This window comes from Thalia democratica, chromosome 8 (assembly GCF_965202585.1).
Source record: "Thalia democratica chromosome 8, ktThaDemo2.hap1.1, whole genome shotgun sequence".
NCBI classification, from domain to species: domain Eukaryota; kingdom Metazoa; phylum Chordata; class Thaliacea; order Salpida; family Salpidae; genus Thalia; species Thalia democratica.
Window position 1 is genome coordinate 17,335,030 of NC_139172.1, and position 23,665 is coordinate 17,358,694.

Here is a 23,665-nt window from a genome sequence, read left to right on the forward strand (position 1 = left end):
CTATCTTTAGGTTTGTCACCATTACTTCGACAAGTGACTACTAAATAAGTATAAAACTATAATGCAATACAGTATAAAGTGTTCTTTTTTTCTTTTCTTTTTTGTTGAAAAAACCTTATAAAAGTTTATAATACTAGCGTTTTTTGATAGCTTTTGCAGATTATTTAAATAAGTTTGCATTTAATATATAGCAAAACCTGCAAGTTAAAAAAGATTTGAATACTTATGATTGTTTTATTACAGTTTAGTTTTATCAGTAAATCACGTCCTTAAAAACATGTACTTAAAAGTATAGTTTTATTTAAAGTTTACAACATGATCAGTTTCTAAAGCATGTACTTTACTATAAAAGAAAGATTTAAGGAGATTTTAATTTTTTTTTTGTAGTTTAAGTTTTTATGTTGTGATCAACTGTTAATAAACTAATGTTTATTTTAACATAGAAAAAAAACTTATTTAGTTTTTATATTTAATCTAGACTTAAAATATAAAAACATAAACATTTTATTAGTAAGAAGAGCTGTTGATTAGTAAGAGGCAATCTTTAAATAAAGTAATTTTGTAAAAGAAAATAAGTATAATACTTAATAAATAAGCTGATAGAATTAACTAATGATACTAACTATAAATAGGTAATACAACCAATTTATGAAAATAACAACAAAATTTTAACGATAATCTAGCGAAAGAGAGTAACTTTAAAGCTTTACAAATTCCAATAAAACGACGAATACCATAAATTTTAAATATATTTTAGACTTTTAAATCATAAAAATTGTTTTCATTCTTGCGATTGCAACCGCTTGGGTGAGTCATGCGGAGTAAATTACCTTTATGAAAGGTGTAGAATGGTCGATTGACAAAAGAGCGCAAAAAGAGAAAAAATTTGAAATAAAACCAGTTGAATGCTCCCAAGGTGAAGTCAGTCTATAGGGGAAGGGTTCGTTCAATGTGAAAAATACTGCAGAATGTACGTTTTTTTTAATCAACTTTAAATATAAATTTAAACAGAGTTGGTTACTTGACAATCCAAACTCAGACAATCCAAGTTCCGACAAATAAAATTGTTTTGAAAAAACATTTTATAGACCATATCCCAAAATGTTAAAATGTTTTGTTTTTTAATTAAAAATACGTGTATAGGTCATATTAATATCTACAAAATACAAGTTCAAAATAAAGCACTAAGATGTTATAACATTTGTGTGTTTTGTTTTGTGCTTTATTTTGAACTTGTTTTGAAGCTGATGAGTGCATAAGCACGAAACTCGAGTCCTTTTAGTTTTACATCTTGAAATAAACCTTTTTATTAATAAAGCCCTAAGGTGGGCTCAGTGTGAAAAATTTGATTTATCAAACTAAATGACTTAATTCTATATATATATATGTAGAACTAAAATACACAAAATAAACTTTTGCTTGGGACAGCTGTTTCTGCGTTTAATACGCGGAAATATGGTCCGCGTATTACATGTGTATATATATATATATATACACAAAATATCTAATAACTTTTTTACTGATTTATTATCTATTTTTGTTTATTATAAACAAAAACATATATTTTTTGATCTTTTGAGTTAACGACAGCATTATAATTCGTAACTACATAAAAATATAAAATTTTGTTCTTTTGTCAATCCTCACAGTTTTTGATTTAATTTTTTTATTTTTGAAAAATTATATATTTCTTTCAAAAAACGTTTAGTATTATTTCAAAACCAATTATTATTTTTTAGAGGCATATAAATAAAAGCTTTTCTTAAGTTTTTTCTGTAATATACTGTTACTATCAAAAATTTTATAGTTATTTACTTACAGACGTGATCAACAAAGCCCGAAGTTGCGTTTCACCTTCATTTTGTGAAAATATTCATACTAAAAACACGGTCAAAACCATCGGACGGTCAAAAAATGCTTAAAATGATAGTAACTGAATATAATCTGGATTCTGATCTTCAATCTGCGTTAGTAAAAGTGTTGCTTTTTTTTTTTAATAAAAACTGAGTCATAACAAAAACTATCAGTTTGTTTTAAGGCGATTTGAAATAATAAAATATATAAGACGTTAAAAAACAGAGCGTTGAACACCAAAAAAACAAGGAGCTAATTTTCAAATCCAATAAAAATAAAACTTTTAATACTTTTTGGTTTTAAACATGTAAAACATTTGTTATTTGTAGCTTTTTTATTCCACAATAATATTGGTATCTTAATAACTGGCACTTTCTTTTTTGTTGTTCATGATTTTTTTTTAATCATTATTATTAATTATAGTAACGGTAACATACATACAATAAATAAAGTTAATAAACATGAGCAAATTTAAACTAACAAAGTGCTTAAGACTTTGATTAATCTCGTGTGAATAGGAGTATTCCGACCAGTAAACAAGCGGAAAGTATAGCGAAACAAGCGGAAGCGTAACACAAGAGTATTTCTTTATTACCACTTTTATTTTCTCGGTTCTTAACTTTTGTCTTTAAAAACTTCGTGATTTTCATATAAAAAATACATTTAAGTTGTGCTTTTAATGCTTAAGATTCAAATACTTTTTTTTTTATAAATATATTTTTAAAATGTATTTTAAAACCCTCAGTTTAGTAATTTGTTTTAATTTACAAATTAAATCTTTTTGTTTACTACTAACCTAAAGTTAAAATTTTATTTTGTTTTCATAAAACAACAAATAGTAGTTTCCTAGTTACATAAAACTATTTTCTTACTTTTATTATTTGTTATATTTTGTTAAAACTAACCTTTTTTAAAAACATTTTTGACTTAGACAGGTTATACGGTTAATAGTTACATTTTCAAACAATTCTAAATTTTTTTAATGTGAAATTACATTAATGAATGGATAAATTTTTTATGACACTACACCTATTATGTAGTTTACGATGTTTCTCTACAACTGTTATTCTTGTTATTAAACACATAAAAAAAATATATTTTAATATCTAATAGAAAAAAACACTGCTTATAAAGTTTTAGAGCTTTATTGAACGTTTTTGTACATATCGAAAAGTATTAGTACTATTGCGAACATGCGTAAAAACACCAGTATAAATAGGGTTGGGCAACAATCTGCCAGCGGGCCGGATTCATCCCAAAAACAGAAATTTATGGCCTGCGACTTAATTTTTAGCTGGACAACTACTTGTGCTTAATAAGTAAAAGCTGAGCTTTTGTATAACAAACCTGGTGAAATGTTCTCTTGGTTTGATATATATATCACAATAGTGTTTAACACAGGGGCAGGCGTTTGGTGGTCGCGGGCCAAATTTAAAAAACAAAAACTCTTGCAGGCCGCAGTTCTATATCAGTTTTTGTTCTTCATACACACCCAAAATATTTAGACTAAACTTAGAATTTCCCGTTAATTTTATCCGAGACATTTTATTTGCTCTTCCTTTGAAACCTCAGAATATTCTGTGTAAGTTTCAAAACTTTTTAACTTTGTGGCTAAAAGTCAAAATTTTGTGAAACTTTTGACGGCCATATCCATTTAGAATATTGAAATTCTGGCGGGCCGCACTTTTACCTTCCGCGGGCTAGTTATAGCCCGCAGTTTGCTGATCCAAGAACTAGATAATATTTTTTTTTAATTAATTGCATATTTTGTCCCATCAAGGCATAACTTTATCCGTGGTGTTGGATTCGATAACTGAAAGGTTTTTTCGTACACCATGTCTTGAACAAAACTTTTTGAGCGCTTATATTTTTGTCGTTAAATAAACAATTTGATGTTGTAAATTTATTGCAAGTATGATTACTAAAAAAATTAGGCGAAAATTGTCTCTTTTGTTTAAGATTTTAGTTCAACTTATAAATTTAGATTATAGTAATCAACTCAAAAATAATAATGTGCACATTGGTGCTTTATAAGTGCACAAACCTATTGAGCTCTGGTAGACACTGTGAAGACCTTTGATTGACATTAAAATTATCAGTCTATAATAACTTTATTTACAGTCTAACTTCACACAAGAATTGTTATTGCAAGTTTGCAAGTTTATTGTCCATATGACGGACCTAGGCATCAAAATCTAAGCCGCTTAAACAGAAAGACACGTAACGAAATAAATCAAAAATAAAAGTAACACAAAAATTACATTGTTTAAAACAAAAATGAAAACATATTTCAATATAATGTATATAAGTTTATACACTAACATAAAGAGCAAATTTTTAACCACAAACTTATACTTGTTTAAGCTTTGATGTAAAACGATCAATCATGAAAAATGTAAATGCATTAACTGACAAAAAAAACAAAAACCTAAAGCTCCAAGCACATTAAAATAGAGTGGCCAGATAAATAATCGTTTAACATATTGAAAAAAGACTCATCATTAATGATTAATAGAGGAAAGGCGCAGCTTTAAAATTGAATCTCAAAATTTAATCAACGATTAATAATAAATTACTTATTAATTTTAATAAACAATGAACTTTACCGCAAGATCAACAACAACAGCATCCGAAGTTTGTTCCATATTTGAACTAACCGATGGAAAAAAGAATTATGCCAAGCCTCATTATTGAAATGATGTTTGCATGTAAATTATTTGCTATTTCCTCTTAGTAAGTAATTATTTCCATAAGGTTCAAAATAAATTGAAAAACTGATTTCAATTTTTATTCGCTGTTTACTTATTGAACTTTTAAGTTTGTAGCTATTTAGTGTAATAATTTTTTTGTTTGTGAATACTAAATATTGAAAGTTAACAATTTATAGAATTTTAAATGTATTTGTATTATAATATTTTCTTGTAGATAATATAGTTTTATCCTTCATCGAAATAAAATTAGTAATCAGTTTATAAAAACAAAAACGAACTAGGTAAAAGTTGTATTTCATATTATCAAGACTAAGTTATAACTCTTACTTTACAATACATAAATAAGAAAAAAACACAAAAAATGTAATCACAGTTTAAACATTTTATTTTGCATATAAGAAAACCACAGACATAAATAATTGCATAAATAAAATTGATGATTATAAGGCATAGTATGAGTATAGGTCATTTGCATAAAAGTTTAAAACAAAATCATAAACCTTGATTAGTGATATATGCTAAATTACAATGAAAAACTACTAAAAAAAGTACTATCAGTAAGTATCAATCCATTACTTTTTTCAACCTCACTATTATAACTTCGAATGAAAGTAAGATTGATGAACCACCAAATCTTCACCATTTCGGATTTCTTCAATTGTACGACAACCTAAATCATACTCGTTTTTATACTTAAAAAAAATCTAATTGTAAAACGTACTTTTTTATTTGATACATAAACTTCTGTCTGATATATTTTTAAATACTTTAATTTGTACTTTTATGTTTTTTAACGGTTTAAATAATGTTTACAAAAGTATACACCTGAAATTAGTGGGCACAATAACTTTTACCGTACAAAACTTTGTGAGTAACAAAAATAAATTTAAAGCGACTCAGTATGTTTAAAACTTTAGTTTTTATTAAACTTTAATAGTTAATATACAACATTTATTAATACAGGTACTGAACCAAAGTAATTGAAGATTTTTTATTAAAATATTATAAACTTAACAATCTAGTCTAGTGTGTACGTACAGTTATTTTTCTGCAGCCTTTCTAGGCATAGTTTTAGAAAAATTTTAAAGTTTTAGTAAAACCAAATAAAAGTATACAAACTTTTGTTTTTATTTTATTTACGTATCAAAAATAAAAATTGAGAATTAGTTTTAAATTAATATTTAAACCTTTTTTAAAGTTTTAAAGTAAATTATTAACAAGAATTAGATTAGACTATAGTATTAGGAAAAAAATTACTATATTAATTTTTCTACTTGAAAAAAAAATTGTTATATTTTTGCCTAAATAGAATTTAGTAGCATTTGATATCTTTATCTAATTACTTTGATTTTGTACATACCTGTATTGTATCGTATTTGATCAAGATAACTCACCATTATTTTTATTTTGGCTTTATTAAACAGCCTGCTTTTTTTTTTATTCCGTTTTAGGTAGTTTACAAATACATAGTGAATTAAGATAGTAAAATAGTTTTAAAAATATTTAAAAATCACAACAAATTGTTTTTCTCTTAAAATAGACATTGTTTACTTTTCTATTGTTGGTTACAACAAAAAATTATTTTGTAAAACTCAAATCATATTTAAAAGCGTTAAGTTGACAGTAAAAGTTAGTAAATCACACTTCCAAATAAGCTGCCGACATTTTATATTGTTATAGTATCTTTTTTTTGGTAGTAAAAATTAATTCAGCTGAAATATGTTTAGAAAATATATTCGGCAATTTAAAACTAGACTCTAAGCCAAGGGTCGGCAAACTGCGGCCCGCGGGCCAAATACGGCCCTTTAAGTCAAAATCTGCGGCCCGCGAGCTCCTTTTTAGCCGAAAATATACAATTTAAAAACTATTAAAATTAAAGATTTCGTAATAAAAACTTACAGTTAGGCTCTTAGTTAAATAAAAAATATTTATTATTGCACTAGTATTGCTTAATTTGTCATATTTTTGATCTTAAATAATACTTTTCTACTGATTACTATAACTTTATATAAATAAATTCGGCCCTTAAAGGTTTTTTTATATATAGTGCGGCCCGCGAGCAATTTTTCCAAGGAAAATTGGCCCGCGAGTTACATAAGGCTGCCGACCCCTGCTCTAAGCACTATTTTCTTATAAAAACCGTAATCACAAAAAAATGGTGCTTTTTAAAAATTACAACTGTATGGGAAAGCTAACATATATTAACAGAACAATTAGTATACAAACAATCGTTAAAATTATAGTTCACATTGTACTTTTAAAACTCTTACCCATCAGTTTCATGCAGTTTTCGAATTCTTCTTTAAAAATATTCAATACTTTTTTCACTCCCTCTTCACCCTTATAAAGTTGTAAGTTTTTAAAAAACATTATAAATATAAGTTTTGTTTAGCTAGAGCAGGGGTCGGCAGGCAGTCGTTGGTCGCGGGCCAAATTTCAAGTTTACAAAGTCTTCGCGGGCCGCAGTTTTAGTTTTAGTGACATTTGAATAATCTTTTGGTTTTAGTTTAAGGCACACTAGAGAAAAGTTTTACTTTTATTCACCCTATCATTTTAAATGACTTTTAGCTATACAGAGAATGCATATTTAAATAAATGTTTATTAGAATAAAATTTACATTGACTAATATACTTAAGTGTTAATAAACTATGTACTTTCATAAGCACTTAATAAGTTAAACTTAAGACTTTTTTAACTTACAGCCTAACTCTCTATAAAAATTAAACTTGAAAGACAATTTATGGGTTACTTAATAAATGGTAATTAGTTAATTTGATTAAATTAATATCTGTTTGTATTCCAGAAAGCTAGAACAAATTCTTTAACATAATTAATTCTCGAATATTTAAAAAAAGTATTTTATTAGTAACTAGTCTTTTACATGGTTGCCACATAAAAAGCAAAAACGTCTGAGTTGTACCAAACCAGCCTATGTTTATTAAAAGTTGAAAAAGCTAATAAATCGTTGTTAATCAAGCTTAAAAACTTATTAAAAATATTATCATTAAAAAGTACAAAAAGTGTAAGAAAACAAGAAAAAAATACAATTAGTAAAATAAACTACAGTCATAAAAACTATCCTTGGAATTAAAAGATTTCTTTAAAGTGTTTAAAGTAAAAGTTTCACACACACCAGAGTTCTTAAGCTTTTAAAATAGCCTGTTTGTGTAGCAACCCGGTTTAAACAAAGTTCACAACATAAAGAAAAAACAAAAGTTATTAACAGTAAATAAATTACATGCAAAAAAAAATAATATAAGTCAGCTGGAATGGACAATTAAGTTTCTTAAACATTTTTAACATAAGTATAAAACTTTATTGAGTCATTACCGAAATAAAAAACAATATTAAGCATTATGGCAACTCTTTATCTGCAATAAGAATATTGAATTTAAAAAATATTAATTGTAAAATATAAGACGAGCTACAAAAATTAAAAAAAAACCTTAGTTAGGAGTTATTGCGAGAAACAATAAAAAAACGAATCACCATAGTCAGTTCCAACAAAGCACATGATTATCTTCAGTAACTACAGAATTATCAGAAAAAAGTTGTTAAGGCAAGTTATAAAGTAGCAAAATTTATTATTTAAAATGAGATAACGTTTATAGTTGAAAACTTTTTTAAAGAATTTTTGTTGGCAGTAATGAAAAACTTTTTTTTATTTCTTCAATGACAACAAAAAGTCGTATTTAGGAAATGCATTAAGGTTATAAAGTTGCATAAATCAAATTAGGACTTTAATCAATATGTTAACATGAGAGCACTGATAGAAAAACTATTGCTCATCTGAGAATTTTTATTAGAGATGTTTTTACTAACTTTGAAATTTTAGAAGAATTTCTAGGTTTAGTCTCAAAACAAAGCACAACAATCGGTGAAATTTTACAAGAAAACGTGCAATGCACCAATACAAAGTTTTTAGAAGTATAATTCCTTCTTTTACTTTTAGTTTAAAGTTTAATTGAAGTTTAAAAAGTGTCTTAACAAATATATCAATATTTAAAAACACTGTTAAGCTACTTTAATATACTTTTATAAAGAAATGTTTATTTACTAAATTTTTTGTGTCAAATCGAAATTTCATTACTTTACATGTAAAAATTGTTTGAAATTCCAGGTTATTTAAAAATTCTCAAATTCAAGCTTTTTTCCAGAATTTTTAAGCATAAGTTTTTAAGTTCAAAGCTTTTCCGGTATTCAAGTTTTTTGGTAACACTGATTGTTCACACTTAAATGTACACAATAATATAAATAATATTTTGATATATATCAGCTGCAAGACTTAAAATTTAACATATATTATAACTCAAACTAACACTGTGGGTTGAGCAAAACTTATATCATAAGTTTAACTTGCCACTCTTTCAAGCAAAAAAGCTAGCCTGAGTCAACAAAAACATTTTTCTGATATTTTAAATACAAAAAACAATTCTAGCCAAAAACTTATAAAATGACTTAGTTGGCCTGATATTTGAAGTCTTTAAATAGTGATAGTCTGAGTGTTTGTGAATGTTTAGTTGTTTATTTGCTTGAATTTGAACTATTTTGATTAACAATGTACAAACTTTATAAATTTACCACCCCTAAATCTATTTTAAACAGGTAGCTCCAAAAAACAGCAAATGTGTGTATTGATATGCAAGGCATAAAAGTTAACTTAGTTTGACAAAAACGATGTTTAAAAAATGAAAATGTATACCTAACAAAAACTGTATTAATTTATGTCATATATATTGTTTTAAATTTGTCTGTACAAATTTATATATTACATATAGAAACAACAATGTTAGAAAATTATGCATAAACTAAACTTAAACTAAAGTATTAAATAAAAAGTGGTTTAAAATATGAGCATCTTTTTAAGTTGGTGTGCATATAAATTAATTTAAGTGCAAAGAAAACTTCTAAAAAATTAAAATGTGTCAAAACAAAAATTAAATAAACCTTATTTTTTATTACTATGTTATTTCTAATGTTTTTACACTAAAATATAACATTTACAAATGAAAAATCTATAAAAGAAACTTGGGTACAAAAAATATTGAAAAAGAATATCTAAGCTATAAAGAAATGACACTTTAGTTAATTACAGTGCATTACTTTTGTACTGAATGAAAAACATTTGCATTTAGTTTATTTTATAAATATGTATTATAAAACTAACTTGTTAAATTCAAGTACTTTTTACACTCTTTTTACAGATATTTACTTGCTGTTGTAAAAAGAAGTTATTATGAAACTCAGAAAAATATCCTATAGAATGCTAATCTGTTTTTTCACATTTTTAAACTAAAGCAGTAATTTCTTCTAATTATTTATAAATGTTATACAAAGACTTAAAACCAAACTAATCAAATTAAATCGATTTACCGTAAAAATTTTAACTAAAAATATATTTTTGCTCTGCGGGCCACATTTACATGCTCGCGGGCCACAAAATTTTCTTTCGCGGGCCGCATTCCATTTAAAAAAATAACGTGCTCGCGGGCCGCAGATTTACCCTTCGCGGGCCGCAATTGGCCCGCGGGCCGCAGTTTGCCGACCCCTGAGCTAGAGCTTTCTCAACTAGTATGCACTGTTTTCTTTTTAGATTACTAAAATTAAATTTACCATACCGTACCTTTTTAGTTTGATACATAACTTTTTTAAGCTTTAGTATAGAATAAAAAATACTATCACTGTACAACTATTTAAACCATACAAGACAAATTTTATAAATAATCAACACTTAATCAAGCTTCGATTGATTATCATAAACAAATTATATTTATGAGCGAATATTTGCTTTGAAACATAATTATAAATTTAATAATCAGTTGGTGTTTTTAGTTTTTAGTGTTTTTATTAGTTGTCATCACAGCCAAAGCCTGGACTATACGTGCCGTGAGACAAGTTTAAATTAAAATCAAGTTTCGATCATACACCTTAGATCACCACAACCTCTTGTTTATAGTGATGAAGTTGAAATAAATTATCATGATCCCTGCGCAAGGATGACATGAGTTCTTATTAGAACGAAACCTAGGTCTCAGTCTACCGAAAGCTTGCAATCTGATGGGTGCACGACAACTCAAATTCCGACAATTCAAATTCTTGGAAAAAATTTCAAAAGGCCACAATTCATAAAGTAATGTATATGAGAATAAAATTAAAAAATACATATTTAGGTCGTATTATAAATACCTACAAACCTTTTTTTTTTTTGAAAAATTTAAAAAAAATTTTAAGATAATTAAAGATTACTTAAATAGTTGTTTTTAAAAACTTATTTTAGCCATATCTGAAAATTTTCACAAAATTAAAAATGCATTGTAGGTATTAAAAAGACTTAAAACGTTTTTTTTTTATTCAAATATACATTACTTTTTGAGTTGTGGCCTTTTGAATTTTTTAACATAAATTTGTATTGTCGAAATTTGAATTGTCATGCATCCCAATCTGATGACCTATGAGGTAATATTAAAGCTTGCTTTGTTCTGATTTTTGGTACTAAAACATCTTGGTTTTAAAAATGAATACTAAAGACTCAATAAACGTACACTTACATGTACTAAATTAAATTGTCATATTCCAAAAATGTTCAAACATCAACATATTTGAAATGGCATTTATACTTTGCATACTTTATTAAAAATAAGTTGTTATTAATACGTACTTGTTTTACACAACTTTATAGTAATCGCTAACTATTTAATGTAACTAATGTTCAAGTTGATTAAAAAGCTAAAAAATCTGTAAGAAACCTTTAATAAAATATTGCAGCAGTACAGATATTTTACCCACAGTTAATGCATACTTATTCATAAAAATTTATTTAAACCTGATAAGCAAGGCCCCACAGAACGGGTCGACCAATAAAAACAGCCGTGGCGCCGAGGGCCACCGCCTTGAAAATGTCGCTACCACTTCTCACCCCTCCGTCCAGGTACACCTGACATTTCGTCCCTGAAACAGCCCTGACAACTTCTTGTAATGCGTCTATCTGTTAACAAACTTTATTGGTAAAAAATTAAATATTGATTAAATTTATATGAATAATTAACATTTACATGGAAATTAAAACCGTTAAAAGAGTTTTATAACATTAATTCTAATAGTTTACCGATTTGTCAAACTTTTAAAATGTATTTTTATATAAAAGAAATCAGCAGCTACTAAAGACAAAGTTAATAAACAAAAAGATAAATACAAAGTTTTATAACTAATTTCTGGTCATAAAAACTGAGAAAAGTTTAAGATACATTGTGTAAAGTATTTTTTAACAAAAGTAAATCAGTTTTTGACTAACATATTAAAAAACTTAATTTATATTCTTCCTACAAATATGGCCATATGGTTTTTATAAAATTTTAAGACTACAATAAAATTAAGATTTTTGTAAGTTATTTAAACGTGTATCAAAATAGTGTCCCAGATTATAATTATTTTATCATAGTAGTTTTTGGATTAAAATAAAACAAATTACGTTAAACTGTTTAGGTAAAACAATGACAATTTTTTATATACAGTAAATAAATATAAAAGCATTATAAACTTAAGACTAATATTTATTATGGCGACAGCAAAAGATAAATATTTGCTAATAAAACATACCACGCGTCTTAAAATTATTACTTTACTGTTTAAAACAGTTTATACTCTTAATAAATGAACTCATATACAAAATGCATTTTATCTAAACAAAAACTGAAACAAGCATAAAAAATACTGAATTATTTACGAATACAAACTAAGAACGTTTTACAGGTGTTAGGTCGTTTTTAAAACTCTGATAAATTAAATAAAACTACTTACGGATAATAAAAACGTTAAATTAAAACATTAAGTAGATACTGGAAAAAAAAATATTTAAACTTACTTATTTGTACACGTATTTATACTGTTTATACATCTATGATAACATGTAGACTCAAACTCGTTTTAGTTACGCGCAACTATTCTATGCTAAATTGTTCTTTAGTTTAGCTTGCTTCACAACTTGAATTTTATAGCATTTGCTTTAAATATTAAGTGTTTTTTCGTCTCCTTAAATCTACCGTTTAATAACATTTGGTACTCATTATTATTATCTTTGGTGAAATTTTTAGCTTGTCTTAGTCTTACAAGCTCTACCACAGTTGCAACTAAACTTAAGATGACTTTTTTTTTCGGGTAGGAGAGACATTTTTACTAGTTCGACCTAAAGGTTTTTCACGTAATAAATAGAGTTACTCTTCATTGAGTACGGACCTAAATATAAAGTAAGCAATTAAAATTTAATGCTCTTTATAAAACTTTCAACATATGATACTTGGTTAAGATTTTTAGGGTTTATATTTAAGAGTTTTATTTTTTCAAACTCAACTAGTTTTACCTAACATTGGTTATGTATTTTTTTAACAAAAACTAATTAGAACAAAATTTTTGATAACCGTTCAAAACAATATTAAACACACTAAAAATTAGATTTTTTTTCAGCAACAAGACTACTTTTATGTAAGATAGTAGAGAAATGTTATAGCGAATTTATAATAATTAATTTTTTTGTAAAACAAAAATGACAATCAGAAAAATTTGCAATTGAAAATTATCAAATTTTTTATTCACAAAATACAAAAAATTATTACCTTATTCCCAATGGTAACCAGGAATGGTAACCTAAAAAATGGTAACCAGGATTTTTTTAACCTATAACTCTAGCTTATAGGTGAAATTACTTTATTTAATGTTTAAAAACTATGAACTTAGTAACAACTTTCATATTTTAGTATACACTGTATATTTAAGATACAGTCACCTTACGCTCATTATGTCCACATCAAAAGTGCGTAACTAAACGAGAGAACGTAACTAAACGAGAGGTAACAAATATAACTTCTTTAGTGGCTGTTTTCTTATAGTGCACTTAACCAAATACAGATAACACTTCCACTTATTTTGTTTACAAAAATATTTTCATTCAAGTTTTACAAAAATGTGGTAAGTTTTTTCAATAAAAACTGTTTGGTGTACACAAAGTAATTTTTTTCTACTTCGTTCCCTGCTCACCTAAGATTAAACTTGTCTTGCGTGGTATTAGAGGAAGATCTTTTAAACAACTGCTGAATATTCAGAAAGTATTTTAGAGGAGGTCAAGCGGCCAACAACAATGTTGAACCTAAAAACATGCCTGAAACTTCAAAAGTTCTTCATGAAACTCATGAAGAAGATTTTTGAGAGGAAGTATAACAGTTTGAATTCGAGGGTTTCAAAACGATGTTGATGAAAACCATCAATTTCAACGAAAGTTTTGTTTCTCCAAAGTTGTAGCTGGTTTAGGAGAGCACTACGAAAAATTGAAGACCACGTACAAAAAAAAAACAACTTTTTCAAGCAGAAAAAATTTTCAAAAGACAACTAATGATATGTTTAATAAGAAAAACAAATAAAACTTTGTAAAGTGTATGCATGTTTTTATTTAACACCATTGCACATTTTGCTGGAGATTTTCTTTTGCGCTGATTCTTTAAATAATTATTCATTATGTTAATAACTTTCACTGTTGTTCGTCACTCATGTTTTTTTTAAGAATTTTAATAAAAACTGTTTTTAATTATTAAAACTTATGGTACACTGAGGCAAAATTAAATGTTAATCCAACCGTTGAGGAACATAAGTTTACAAAGTCTAAACAAATATAGATTGAGTTAGCAATTAAAACTTTATATAAAAATTAATGAATTGTGAACTCAATACATACAATAAATTGACAATATTAAAGATTTTTTTTTGTAACTTTTGAGAATTCTAAAACGTGTAAGTAAACGAGAGTGCGTAGATTCGCAAGTAACTGTACTTTAAAAGATAATACTTTTATTAAAACTTGTAATCATTACTGTTTTAGATAGAAATAATAGTTTGCAAACTAACAGTTGCAGGTACACCATCTAGCTGCCTGGCACCATGGTTAGACACTAGTATCCCGTCTGCTCCATGCTCCACTGCCAGCTTTGCCATCTCACCTACAACAAGTAAGTATATGTTACAACTTTGGTATTTGCTAAATAGTAGTTCACAGATTTAATTTTGTTAGCACAATATTTCACACAAAAGTTGAACTAAATTATATGTTGAGTATAGTTATGCTATAACAAGGTTTAATAGAGTTTTAGATATAACACTCGACAATAAATTTTAACTTTGTTTATAATAAGCTTGTTTCTTTAATAGTTCATTTATACTTTTAGGTAAAATACCAATATTAGAAACTAGTTTATTTTATTTTGTATTCATGGAAGTACTTTGCTAGATTTTTTAAACTGTGTTTCTTAGTTTACACAACTAATGTAAACTAATTGTTAACTTACGAGGATAAAAATGCATTTACTTAACTAGCTGCAAAGTGCATAAAAATACCAGTAATAATTCCTTTGATGACAATAGGCATTTTTGTGATTGTTTTAAGCCAAGAAATATCCTTCCAAGTTAGCGACGAGTCGATTTCTTTTGTTACGTGATTTGCCAATGCTGATCCTTGTGACAAGTGCATACTCGATTCTCTAACTCCAATGTTCTTTAAACTGTTGGTTAAAGTACATTTTTGAAAATTGAGACAGAGTAAACATTATAAAACTTTAGTAAATTCCAAGTAAAAACATTTAATGTACGGCTTCCTTCAATGCAACAATGATAAGTTTATTTTTAACTTTAATTGAAAAGTGGTTTAATTAAATAAATTCTACATATCTCTTTTGTTAGCTACAACGTTTAAGACATTTAATCCGGAAAGGTCTTGCGAAGACCGTTTTAATAACTTATGCTGCTAAGTTTTTATTATAAAACTTGGTGGTTTCACTGCCGCATTTCGCTTACCACATTATCTATACTTATTGTTGAACATCTTTATATAAATCACTGCTTTTGATTGATGATAAAAAATAAAAAGTAAAGTTATAAATAAAATTAACATTAATGCAATGTTTAATAGTTCTTGAAGTACTACTACATAAAGAGACTGACCAATACACCATATTAAAATTCAATTAAGCTTGTTTTAAAATAGTATGTCTACACCTTTCGACATTTTAAAACAAATAAATTGTTTATCTTTAAAAAAATCCAACTTTTTTTTTTGAAAAATTCATTATCAATTTGTTAAAGACTCAGCTGTTTTAAAATGGAATTTGTTTTACAAGAAGTTTAACTAACAAAAAAAGCACCTTAACAAACTAAAGTTAGATTTTTAGAGTAATTTTTTAGTCAAAGAAGCAGAAAAAAAACAACAGTGTAATATAAAAAATACTTAATTTATAAAAAACAAACGACGCTTTTCTAACTTGATTTAGCAACAGTTTAACGGACATCTTAAAGAAAATAAGTACTTAAACGAACAGAAAATAAAGAGTAAAAGATAAATATGTGCGTTTTATAAATAAAAACAATAAATATAAACAGTATGTTTGAGTAAAAAAACATAATAACTAATAACATATAAAATATAAAATAAATGTTAATCATGTAGAGTATCATAACTAACGTTCATAACGAAATTCCACTATAGTATTAAAACTATCTATATACTTGAAAATAACTACTTCTAAGAAAACAAGAGTTATATTAGCACAAGTATAGAGTGTTTTAGAACTAGTACGTATTGTACTTTTCCAGAACTCCGTAGACATGTGGTATTATTTTATCATAGAGAAAATTCATTTGTTTTTAGTTCTTTTCAAATTTTTGTTGCCATATTCAAACGAACTTCCTTCCTTCGGATATTTTGTTTTAAAAAAGATAAAGATTTAAAGATAAATACACAAATTTTTAAGCTGAAAATATATTTTAGTAATTATTAAAAATATTGAGTAACTTATTAATTTTTTAAATAAACTTGACCGCTAGAAATCATAATCAACTAGAAGGAATTTTAAAAATCAATACTTAACATAAAGAAAAAAAGATTTAAAAAAAGAAAAGTTTTCAAGTAGTACAGACAGTCAACTAAAATCATGTACAAATTGAGAATGTTAATTGGTCATAAGTTTCCAACCAAAAATTAGTACCAAAAAATAATTTATCAAGTAAACGCTTCAACTTTACTTTATATAAAATAATAATCAGTAAAACTTTTCAAAAGACTGAAAAAATCCAATAAAACTTTTGTATTTTCTAAAAAAAAAACAACCACAACAAAGTAATAGAATACAAATAAAATTACTTTCTGCTCAAAGAATTATTTTATAGTTCTTTTTAGTTTAATTTATTCTTAAAGATATTGTTTTTCTTTTTGCTAGAAACTAGACAAAATATAAAACCACTATGCTAATTCAAAAATAGCTCGTGTAGACAAACATTAGAAAAATAGTATAAAGATAAGACAAATACAAATTTTTAGTTGAAAATATTATTAGTTAAAAGTATAAATATGCATGTTTAAAAATAAATTCAGTTAAAGTTATAATAGTATATATTAAAATAGAATGCACTTAGTAGTTTAAAGGAGTTTTTTTTTACAAATGCAATACTATGTGGGGTAAAGTTTTTACTGCAAAGCTTCTTTTTAAATTCAGTAAACAAACTTGTCCCATTAATGTAAGTTTAATTTGTGTTTTAAAGTTATGTTTATTATTAACATATTTATTAAAACCCAAGTAAGATATTTTTTCAATATACAACCTGTTTTACAAACCAATTAATTAAGTCATTAAGCCAATTAAAAAACTTTTAGTATCTTTTTCTACAAAAAGGAGATTAAATATATCCGAAAAAAAATAAATTGAGTTTGGTGTTAAAATTATACATATATAAAATAAGAAATAAATCTTAAACAGAAAACAAAACAAAGACTTTAAAATATAGATTACAAAAAAAACTTTACAAACCTCCATACTAATAAACGAATAAAGAACTGCTTAAAAGACAATATTTTACTAAAACTATAAAGAAAAACTAGTTTTTAATACTGGTTGCATTATTTAAATTTTTTGTTAAAACGCAGCATTTACTATATTTTAAAGTCAGTTAGAAATCAAAAAAAAAAAGTTAATTGTTTACACTCTTTTAAATGAAAAAGCCTGAGTAATTAAAAACTAGCCTGAGTATCCTAGATTTTACAATATATTTGAAAAGATAAAGTAAAAAGAATTACTTTTCAAGCTTGATGTACTAAATAAAATCAAAACTTTAACAAAGGGACTAAACATCAAGAAAATAAATATTCATAAAAAAAAGTCTTAAAAACTAAACCGAGTCCTAAGAAAAATCAAAAATAAATGGTAAAAACACCTGAGAGCCCAGAATGTGGCAAACCCGTTAGTTGTATAATATATTTTAAACTTGCATAAAACAAAACTTATAAACTAATAGAAACTATTTTTACAAAAAGGATAAAGACATTTGACTAATATACAACTTATGTCGATTGAAAACTCTTAGTTTGTTTTTGAAAGAACTAGTTTTTCAAACTATCTAAAACTAACGTCAAATGTTGAGGGAGACTAAAATTGTTTCTAATGTCATTATACCGTTTTCCAAGGATAGGAGTGTCAACAGTAAGAAACAAACCACGATACCCGCAACTTTCTGCTCTTTTAACAAGACTTTTTGTCAAATTTCGATCCTGATAATAAAAATTATTGCTGGTACAAACAATTATTTTCAATGAACATAAAGTTTAATATAAAAAATCTTTAGATAGTCTAGTTTGTCACTTTTATTAAAAAATTTATATGATAAACAAACTTTTGTAAATAACTTAAAACTTTGAAATAGTATTTGCACAACTAAAGCTAAAACATTTTTGAAACTGGATTTCGCAAACTGTTATATACAACTTAATGTGGTGAAAATTTAATTTAGACATGGCTAATTTTTTTTTATTAACAATATTTATTTGATGATAAACTATAATAAAACAAGAAAATTAAAATAACAAAAAATATATATTATATGTACTTTAAAAATCAGATACTAATAGTTTTTAAATTTTATGCATTGTTGTTTTTTAAATAAACTGAGTCAATTAATTGGAAAAACTGTAAAAGTTTCTTAGCTGACTTTTAAATTAAATTACACAGTAAAATGTAAAAAAAAGGTTAATTATAAAAAATTATTGTTAAACTTTTATTGCGTTACGCCGTTTCCCTGCAAAGCAGTTCATCAGACGCTAAAAAAAGCAGAAAACAAAAGTATACAGAGCGATTAATTGGAAAATAAAAGTACACATAAAATAAAAATAAAAATAAAATTTTAAATATGAGTTATAATTAATATGTTGTTAACAAAAGTTAAATTAGTTTAAAATGAAATATAGTTAAATTTAGTTTAAATAATCTATTAACTATAGATTTTATATATTTGAATAATCTATTTACTAAGCATTTTATATATTAAGCTTTGAAAAAATGTAAATATTAAGATTTATAATGGGATTTTTAGAAAACAGAAATGGTCATTTAAAAAGGTTAATTTACAAAAGTTGTATGATTGAAACAAATAAAATTATAGGCTTAATTAAAACCTATTTTTATAATGATTTATAATGCTTGAAAAGGCCGCAATCTCTTGCCACCGAAACCGGTCGCGAATAAAATATACAATTTTCATAGATCTATTTATAATGATTTTAAAAAAATATTACTAATATAAACGAAAATAAAAATTAGTTATACCTACTTATTAATTTTAACAATAGTTCATTAAATATAAGGACTTTTATTTTATTAATTTTCATCTAAAAAAATGAAAGATGACAGCAAATATATTAAAAATTAAAAAGTTTACATCATAAGATTTCAACTAAAGACATTATCAACATAAGAACTTTAAAATTTTATAAAAAACTTTTAATCCAACAGTTCATTTAAAAAAAGTACTAATAAAAAATAAAATTATTTTAGATACTAGGTTACATACTTTAAGTAAACACAAACTTAGCTATACATAGCTAACAGAATAAGTATTAAAATAGTATATACTTTAAATATAGAAGGTATGAACTAACTTTGTAAATGTATAACTGCAGCCATTTTGGAGAATCATTTGCAGCAGAAGAAGCAATTTCTTCGATGCTTGATGTGGCCCAAGTACTTAACATGAAGCCAATATTCATTTTGCTGCTTGCTAATTTTGTATTTGTTTCAAATTAGTTTTTACTTTTTTACTAAGTTTTATTATCATTTGATTTAGGTTATATTTAAGAAAAAGATTAATTTTGTTAAAGTTTAAAAACAATAAAATATTTTTAACATTTTTTCAGCTCTAACAGCAAAATTAACCATAAATACAAGTCTAAATAACTACATTACTAAATACAGGAGGGGATAGAACTTTTAAAAACCATTTTAAAGAGATACACATAACAATTTCATAGTTTATTTTTACTTTAACAGTGTTATATGTATATTTATGCTGTGTATAAATGTTTATTTTTATTATTAATCTTGTAATTTTACTCTACTACATAACTTTAATATATTTTTGTTTTACTTAATCTGTCTTATATATCTAGTTTTTTAACACTAATTTTAGTTATTTTACAGTTTTTTTTTTCGATAATGACTAAGGTAAAGTCAAAACTCGGTCAAAGTAAAGTAAACTATGAAATTTTTATGTGCATCTCTTTAAAACGGTTTTTAAAATAACTAAGAGTGCTGTATAAAATAAAAATAAGTTTTATTTAGAAACTTATTTTGGCTAAAATTTATGTCTGATAAATTTTTCAAGTATCTAAAAAGTAAATATTTTCAAACTGACATAAAACCATAATACATTTTCCTGTATTAATTTATTAACAAAAAAATTAGTTTAAAATGCTTCCATTATCATTTTAAACCTTTAAAACATGACCTCATAAAAACTATTAAGTAGTTTGTTTTAAAAATATTATTATATCAAGCTCCAAGTAAATTAAACCTTTAAAAACAGCAACTTCACCATCCTGGTGGGCCATTCTGTTCATTGCAGTTGCAGCAACACAAAGAGGAATACTCAGTTCATTTCCCAACACATTTTGACAAGTTTCAATGGTGGAAACATCTTGGAAAACTTTAGGGCGTAAACGATACCTTTTTTTTTACTAGCTTTAAAGATACAATTAACATGTAGGTAATTTTACTTGTAATTTAAAACTCAAAAAAATTGTACCTAAAAACCATAAGTAGAGCCATACTTTAATAAAATACTTTTTTAAACAAAGTACTCTAGGGTTTTTACAGAATTTTTGATAACAAATTCTAAGACTACCTAGATTCTTAGAAAATACTGATAAAGATTGTAACAAAAAATTGGTATTATTTTGGAAGTTATCGAAATAAATAATAGTAACGAAAATAATAAATGTAGTTAAACTAAAAAATTAAAGAACTCATACCTAGTTTACTATTACATATACGACTAAATATTATAATTACTATATAATTTTATGTAAAAAAACATTGTATATAAGCATGTAGTGCTTGCATTATTAGCAAGTAAATCAACTAAGTCAATTTAGCCTTATGAAAATATTTAAAATAAATATTTAAATACATTTGTTTTAACCTAGAAAAATGTCTCTATTTTGACTGAAAATGTATTTTAGTACTTGAAACTTTTTTTTAATAAATTAACTTCGCACTATAGTTGTTGTATGTTGGAAATTTGTACAAGGATACTAAATGTTAATTACAAAACTTCTCATATATATAGTTTACTTAAAGATTTTAAAAAAAATCGATAAATTTTATTATAAATTCAAATGCAGGTTTATTATTAGAAAATCTACATTTGTGTTTTGATAAACATGTTGCATAAATTTAAGTAATTTGAGCTGAAAACTGCTTAAAATATAAAACTTAAGTATCAGAACAGTGAACTAAAAAAGAGTAATAAACTTAAAGAGTCTGTTTCACTCTAAACTTTTTAATTTTTTATTCCTTTTTATCCCTAATTGAATGTATTTTGCTTAAATTAGCTGTTAATTGTTTTAAACCTAACTCACATTATACACTTTAGAGAAGCTAAATAGTAGCTCAGGGCAATTTAAACTAAAAGTTAACAGTTTACTATTCGATAATAAAAAGTTTAATGATTTTTTCGACTTCAACCTTCTTTTATTCTCTATTTTATTATTAATGTGGTTATTTATTTATTTTTTTTTTAATTATAGGTAAGTTATTACTTTTCAATCAGTTTAAGTTTATGTAATAGATTTTGTGCAAGACTTCAAATAAAATGATAAATTTTAATTTTAATTACTTATAAAACAATTAAAGCATTTCGCCTGAAAAAAAATTATCTTTTAGCTCAAAACAATTACTATAAGTGTTAAACAACTTTTTATTACAATTTATACAATGTTTTTTTTGAAAGGTAGAACAGATATTGGTAATAAACATATTTTTTATAAATACATAATTTTAAAGAATTTCTTTTATAGGTGTGATTCAATCTTTTTAGAATTTCAACTTTGATTTTGTTTTACCTAGCAATAACAGTTTTAAAGAATTGATATCAAGACTACATTTGTTAAGCTAAAATGTGGTATTAAAGAAAGCTTTTTTTTATTCTAAAGCATTAGTAAAATTACAACCAAAGTACCTTTTTTATTTACTATGACAATTGGTTATGTAGTGTTCTTGTAATTATACAAATATTTTAAGAATAAAAAAATTACATTAAAATAATAATTTTATAGTTAAAAGTTTTTAACAAATATTTAGCTAAAAACATTTCAATTAATTTAATTTTTAAAGTAAATTTGTAAGTCTTAAGGTTTATTTTTTAAATTCATTTAGTAGTAAATCATTATGTATAGGGTTCTTCAAAATAAAAATCCAGAGAAACTTTTTGAAACAAAATTTTCCTGCTTGAAAGCCCTCATTTTGTTTTTACATTATATTTTTATCTCTTTTTTTTATTTCTGATAGATGTTAAACTATTATTTAATTTATTAAAGTAGCCATTAAGAATTACACTTTTAAATTAAATCTATACACTTGACAATCTGGCATAAGACTTTTCTTTTAACAGTCTACTATGTACAGATTTATAGGAGTTAGATAACCACTGACTTAAGCTACTGTTCATAGTTTTCTTTCACATGTTTTTATTGCAGTTTTTTAATTGCTGTTATTATACTTTATTTATCATACTTATTAAGTAATTATACATTAAAACTTTTTGTTGACATTTTATATATTTTGTAGTATATACAACTACATAATGAAAAATATTTGCTATAAAATGCAGGAGTAGCATTGTAGTAGATAAATATAATAGGATAAAAAATCATAGGTCCCCTTAATACTTTTGAAAAGCTTAGTATTGTTTTAGTCTCTCAAAAGTTCTTTAAATTCCATCAAAAAGGTGAATATATAAATATAATTTAGTCAAGCACTAGAATGTTGTATTGTTGTTTCAACTTCATATAGGAAAACTCGGGTTTGTTTTGTAAGAATTCAGTTATCAAGAAAAAATTAGGGAAATCTAGTAAAGTAGGAATCATGTATGTAGTCCAGTTAAAATACTTAGTTTTGATAACATTAAGTAATGTTATAAATATATAATGTAGATTAGTTTAAGCTTAAAAAAATGTTTGTTAAAACCTCTATTCCTAAGCTAAGTTATTAACCAAATATTCTCATACAAACAAGTCATTTTAGAAATATTGTCTATGATGCAATAAACAGCTTATATTAAAAGTTTTTATTATTATTAAAAAAATCAAAAAAAATTGTCTTATTTAAAACAAGTAAATAATTTTATAAAGGCTAATAAAATTCTTTATTAAAAATATAAATATAACAGAAAACAATAATAAAATAAGTATAAACCAAAATAGCATAAAATAGTAAAAAACAAACAACAGACTGTAAGTTTTTAACTACTAGATTTTCCTCCACAACACTCATAAGGTAAGAATTAATTTAAAAGCTAACTTTAAATATTTATATTTTTTAGTTTTTAGTAAGAAATTTCAATTTATATTACTTGTAAGTTATGTATAAAATTCTTTAAAACTTCAGACCTTTTAAATGCATCACAGTTATCTTTTAATGTTTGTTCTTCGGTTGAACCACTACTGAAGTAGTCATAAACAAATTTTGGTAAATTATGCTTTGCATGTTTTTCAAAATCATTCAAGGAAACTGGAAAGTTCATA

General features: G+C 25.1%; 1 protein-coding gene across 1 annotated transcript; it reads right to left on the reverse strand.

The window, feature by feature from the left end:
• Positions 1-5,107: 5,107 nt before the first annotated feature.
• Positions 5,108-23,665, reverse strand: LOC145843383 (2-Hydroxyacid oxidase 1-like). The gene is made up of 9 exons (XM_082950848.1): positions 23,531-23,665; positions 20,437-20,588; positions 19,526-19,644; positions 18,003-18,142; positions 14,944-15,107; positions 14,458-14,549; positions 11,390-11,551; positions 6,836-6,905; positions 5,108-5,235 (listed from the first exon to the last, which is right to left on the reverse strand). The coding sequence occupies exons 1-9, from the start codon at positions 23,662-23,664 to the stop codon at positions 5,159-5,161; spliced, it is 1,110 nt and encodes a 369-aa protein (XP_082806974.1). The 5' UTR covers position 23,665; the 3' UTR covers positions 5,108-5,158.